General features: G+C 46.1%; 1 protein-coding gene across 9 annotated transcripts in view; it reads left to right on the top strand.

Moving 5' to 3' along the window:
- Positions 1-5,534, top strand: part of SRPK2 (SRSF protein kinase 2) — a 243,042-nt gene extending 237,508 nt beyond the window's left edge. For 6 of the 9 annotated variants that reach the window (XM_029927575.1, XM_029927599.1, XM_029927607.1 and 3 more), the window contains one exon: positions 4,455-5,534. In XM_029927575.1, the coding sequence (XP_029783435.1) occupies positions 4,455-4,639 (185 nt within the window). In that variant the 3' untranslated portion in view covers positions 4,640-5,534. Of the gene's footprint in view, positions 1-2,583; positions 2,713-4,454 lie in introns of those variants that run through there. The other 3 variants (XR_003904454.1, XR_003904456.1, XR_003904457.1) reach the window with 3 other exon arrangements.
- Positions 5,535-6,000: the final 466 nt, after the last annotated feature.

Raw genomic sequence — 6,000 nt, forward strand, 5'->3', positions numbered from 1 at the left:
TAGTCCAGAGTTATGCAGCCGTCACCGCTGTCTGATTTCAGAATAGTTTTATTCTCAACAAGAAACCCTTTGCCCATTAGCATTCATTCTGTATTCTTCCCACCTTGACCCCTGGCAACCTCTTGTGCTGCTCTCTCTGGGTTTCTGTGTAGATGGAATCCTACAGTGTGTGCACCCTGTGACGGCTGCTTCTGTGTACTTGTGTTTCTGGGCTCGTGCATGTGGGTGCATGTGTTGTACTCTGCTTTTTTTTTTTTTTTTTTATGTTTATTTTTGAGAGAGAGAAAGAGTGCAACCTGGGGTGGGGCAAAGAGAGAGGGAGACACAGACTCCAAAGCAGACTCCAGGCTCTGAGCTGTCACAGTCCAGAGCCTGACGTGGGGCTCCAACTCATAAACCGTGAGATCATGACGTGAGCGGAAGATGGACGCTTAACCGACTGAGCCACCCAGGTGTCCCAAAATTCTGCTTTTGATGTATATAGAGACCTGTTTGGTATCTTCACTCACCAGTTGATGAGTATGTGGGTTTTTGTTTTTTTTTATATGAATAATGCTGCTGTGAATATTGTACACTTTTGTGTGGATGGGTTTTTACTTCTCTCCTTTTTTTTTTAAGTTTATCTATTTTGAGAGAGATAAAGAGGGAGGGAGCACGTGTGGGGGAGGGGCAGAGAGAGGTGGGGAGTGAGTCCCAGGCAGGCTGCCCGCTGTCAGCATAGAGCCAGATTTGCGGCTTGATCCCACGAACCGTGGTCACTACCTGATCTGAGAACAGGAGTTGGACGCTTAATTGACCCAGCCACCCAGGTGCCCCTGTTTTAACTCCTCCTAAATGCACATGTGTGATAGTTGAAGTATAAGGCTTTAATTTTGATGAAGTCCAATCTTCTACTTTTTCCTTTGTTACTTATTTTTGCGACTTGTACTTTTGATGTCACATCTAAGAAACCGTTGCCTGTTTCAAGGTCACAGAGATTATTCTGTTTTCTGCTAAGAATTTATAATTTTAAACACTTTGGGCTGTGTTCCTTTTTGAGTTAATTTCTGTATGTGCTGGAGGTAAGGCCTATGCTGAACTCAGATATTGACCTACAGATTTGTAGGAATTCCTTCGTTTGTTTCGCGTCTTGGTTGTACCGGTATTTGTGGACAGGGTTCCTTCCTATCTGTATGCCATGAAATGTATCCGAATGTATTTTATATCATGGTTTCTTCTCTAGTTACCATTGTTCCCTGAAATACAGTATAAGGCTTTGCCTCATCGTCCCCCATATGCTTATATGCTGAATTCTGGAATATTACAATTTCATTGGATATAATAAAGTATTTTCCTTCACACAGTTCACTTAAAATGATATTCAGGAAAAGTCTAATGGAAGTACTTAACTTTTTTCCTCAAAAAGCACCCTGATAATCTGGGCCTGGCAAATAGAGTAGCAGGTCCCAAAGCCTTGACTTGGTGGATGGAGGAGCCCTTTCTTGGGGCCTATTTCTGTCCGTTTTCCTCAGCTGTCAAGGGGACCCTGCCCCCTGAGCGGATTCAGAGCATGACAGCTGCTGAGGGCAGGCCCATCCGGCTGGCCCTGCAGGGCTCCTGAGGAAAGGCTGAGTGGTACTCGGCCTTCTTTAAGGAAAGGAAGGAGGAAGAAGGTTTAAAAAATAGTCTGTCGCTATTAAGTGTCTAGTCATTTGCAGAATTTCTTTGAGTGAAACGTATCTTGGTATTGTTTCCTGAGGGACAGGTTGTCACGGTGAAAATTTGTTGGCTTGTCCTGGAGCCTCTTGTGCAGGAGGAGCACAGTCAGACCCGGGAAGGAGAGTTGGCGCACGTCACCATCCGGCCTGGGCAAGGTGTCTCCTCCTCTCCCCCTTGGCATTAGTTCTTCCCCCCGGCTTCGAAATCCGCTTCCTCGCTGCTCCGGGAGGCTGTGCGGTGCCGCCTCCGCGGTGCTGTTAACGCCCGTGCACCCACCGGAGCCGGGATTACTGTGCCTGCTGTGTATGCTCCTGTCACAGACACGTCTCTGCAGGTGGCTTTTTGTGTGGGGTTACCTGGTCGGGGCGTGTTAGGTAGTCCAGTCTATTCTTTGGAAGTGTTTTTATCCCTTTATACCTAGCGAGGTCTGAATAGATAGATTTTTGGGGCCTTTCAGCTTGTGTTGTTCTCATCACTGTACTGTGCAGATTTTAAGGTGGCTATTGTGGTAAAGCTGCTCTCTTGTCCTGGAAGATTGTACATAATTTGATGCCTGTTGATGGATTTTAGTTTAAACTTGACCTCCTCTGAGACAGAGCCCTCGCTCAGAGCAGACTGCTTTTCAGCCGTCTCAGAATAGATGAAGGTCAGTGAAGTTCTGTCCCCTTTCCAGAAGACTCGAGGTTCCATGTGAACTTTCTTGGTTTCCCGTAAACCTTGCTCTGGTGAGCTGCGAAGTCTCTGAAATCAGAAGAGCCGCTAAGGGAAAATGCAGAGAGAGAAGCCACCTTCTAACAAAGCTGGTGTTCGGGGGCACCTGCCTTCCATCTTGAGGGGCCCTTTGGAGGTTACTCTTGTGATCATACTCTTCTATTCTTCTTTTAGTCCCAGACACTGGGCCCTGTAATTACCCTCCACGTTATAAGTAATATGAGATAGTGTTCAGCCCGTTGATGTATCCTGTTCTCCTGTCACTGAGCATCTGTGATTTTGCTGCAAGTATGTGTACTTGGGAGCAGGGGGGGGGGGGCCGCTGCCAGGGTTTATTTTCTTAGGCTGGACTCCTAGAGCTGGAATTTCCAGATTAAAGGGGATGAACTTTGAGTGACTGCTCAGACTGTTCTCACGTCCTTCTACAGGAGGAAACCTTTTCTCCTCTAAGGTGGCCCTTTCTCCACTCCCCTCCCCCAAGTAGAGCTGACCTGCAGTCTGGGAGCCACACCAAAATCTGTCCCCCTTTTCCTTTGCACGCCATCCCTCCAACAAGAAACATTCCGTAAAGTTCTGTTTATTTCAGATCTGGTGTGTGTTGCGCTGACAACTCTGTAGACATACAGGTTCACAGGCACATGACAGAGACAGGAGAGGCCAAAAGAAAAATCCTTGTGGGTGGGATTACCGGTCCTTCTTCCTTCCGTTTTTGTAATTTTCTTTGTGATTAAAGACAGAGGAGGATGGTCTAAATTGAGATGCATAAGTGGGTGAAACAGACCAGGCCTCCTGAGAAGACCTAGTACGGAAGCATCTCGACGCACACCGTGAGGCCCTCCCTTGCGGGCAGATTAGAGCAAGTGGACGAGGAGGGGACAACTGGCCCTTGAGTGGGGGGGCCTGTGGGGCACCTTCCTCAGCAGGACCTGCTGGCACTCTGAGCCCAGAGCGCTGCAGGGGGTGGGAGGGGAGCAGGTACCAGGCGTGTCTGTGCCAGCTGCAGGGGAGGCCTCTCTGCCTACAGGGCAGGGGCGTCCTGTGAACATTCCTAGGGAAGCGAAACGGAATTAATCCTAATGAAAGGCATACTGACCTTTTGGTAGTTTGATTTAAATCAACATTTTTTCCTGTTATGAAAAAGGCCATCCTAGTTTTCAGACCATTTACTAGATCATGGGTCATTCTGTTGTGTGAGTCAGGGCACCCGGTGGCCTACGCTTGCGGTGCTGTGACCGGCATGGCTTCAAGATCAGACGTCCAGGCCTTAGACTTTACAGCCAGTGCAGCTGAGTGGTATTTGGTTCAGGTTGGCGTCTAGAGCTGCGCTGCCCGGTACGGGAGCCGCTAGCTACCTGTGGCTGTTGAATCGCACTGGTAGCATTTCCAGGACTCAGCAGTCACATCTGGCTAGCAGTTCCCGTATTGGATTAGTGAGCTAAAGTACACATGTGCCATCCGAGAAAGTTCTCTTTTCTAGACAGGAAGACTCCCTTTCCTGTGCACAGTCACACGCAGAAATAACAGTCCAAGGAATTTACATAGTGTGTATCCTAAAGCTGCTTCTAAGCAAATTTACAAATTGCTTACATCCCACATTGGAGGGAGAGTGCCTTTGTCAGTCTTTGCAGATGACATCATTCCAGGTGTGGTGCCCAGCTGGCTCAGCCAGTGGAGCCCGTGACTCTGGATATTGGGGTTGTGAGTTCGATCCCCACACTGGGTTACAGAGATTACTCAAAACATAAGAATAAACTTAAAAACAAAAAACATTCTAGGGGACTCAGAACCTCTACTTATTTAAAGAAGCCTAGAACTGAGTTGATGGACTGTTCCCTTTTCAGTGAACCCCTACCTCACATTCGCCAGATTTATGCGGAATACCATGGCCACCGGACATTGCACGGCCACTGCGTGGGGGGAAGCCAGCCGCCGGTGTTGCTTAGTGTCGGGCAGGCAGGCGTCCGCGTCACCGAAAGCCTGGCTGGGCCGCCAGTGGGAAGTACCCACTTGGAGCTTTCCTGACGCTGTCTGTTTCTTCCCCGCAGGAGAGCTGCGGCATATCACCAAGCTGAAGCCCTGGAGCCTCTTTGATGTCCTTGTGGAGAAGTATGGCTGGCCCCACGAAGATGCTGCACAGTTTACAGATTTCCTGATCCCAATGTTAGAAATGGTTCCTGAGAAACGAGCCTCGGCTGGTGAATGCCTTCGGCATCCTTGGTTGAATTCTTAGCAGATTCTACCAGCAGAGCGCTCTGAGCTAGCAAATGTTTTCCAGTACATGGGACCTAAACCGTGACTCTCGTTCTCTAACGGGATTACAAGCGAGCTGGCTTCATCCTCAGACCTTTATTTTGCTTTGAGGTACTGTTGTTTGACATTCTGCTTTTTGTGCACTGTGACCCTGGGGAAGGTAGTCTTTGTCTTCAGCTTTAGTAGTTTACTGACCCACTCTCTTCTGGAAACAATAACATGTCTCTAAGCATCGTTTCTTGTGTGACATTCAAATGTCAGTTTTTTTGAACGGAAAATACTTCCCCCTTGTGTTTTGGCAGGTTTTGTAACTATTTATGAAGAAATATTTTAGCTGAGTACTCTATAATTTACAATCTTAAGAAATTATCAAGTTGGAACCAAGAAATAGCAAGGAAATGTACAATTTTATCTTCTGGCAAAGGGACATCATTCCTGTATTATAGTGTATGTAAATGCACCCTGTAAATGTTCATTTCCATTAAATATGGGCTGGGGACTCCAATTTCAGAAAAGCTACCAAGTCTTGAGTGCTTTGTAGCCTGAGTTGCATGTAGCGGACTTGAACTGCTCCCGGGAGCTGTGCAGACTTTTCATTCCATAACGGCCCTTTTACATTGGATTTTAAACAAGTGGCTCCAAGTTATGTCATTCCCTATATGGCACTTTAAAGCAAGAAAAGACATGCTTTCATTCTAAAATACATATTATAGTTTTAGCACTCCCATTCATATTTTTGCGTATTTTTAAAAGTACTTTTAAGGAAAAAGAGCAATTTCCCTTTAAAAATGTGATGGCCCGGTACCTTGTGGCGTTGCCTCCTCTAAACACTGTAAGTTAAATTCTACATAGATTAAATCGGACAACAAAAATCATGTGCAGTGTGTGGAATTAGAAGAGGGAAAAATATATACATATATTTTTTTTCTTTCCCAAAAAGCTTACTCGTGTTTGTCCAAAACCAAGGTGTGGTATGTACAGTTAGCAGTGCATTGGGCACGACCCTAACGTCTTAGAGGTAACAGGGATCACGTTCATTCCAGGGGCGGTTTATATGCGTGGCTACAACAGTTTTATGAGCTTTTTCATTGTCTTCCCATGCACTGAAGTTGACAAAATGATTTTCCCTTTGCAGGTTGCACACAATTTTGTTTATGCATTTCCTTAAAATTGTAGAATCCAGGACACAAACCATAGTAGGCAATACGATTTTAGAATGTAATATACAGAGGTGCATTTAGCCTCTTTTAGAAGTCAGTGGATTGAATGTCAGGTTTTTAAAAAATTTTACATTCATTAAGGTGCCTCGTTTTTCTTGACTTTGTCCATTAACATTTATCC

The sequence above is a fragment of the Suricata suricatta genome, chromosome 2, assembly GCF_006229205.1.
Source record: "Suricata suricatta isolate VVHF042 chromosome 2, meerkat_22Aug2017_6uvM2_HiC, whole genome shotgun sequence".
NCBI classification, from domain to species: Eukaryota; Metazoa; Chordata; class Mammalia; order Carnivora; family Herpestidae; genus Suricata; species Suricata suricatta.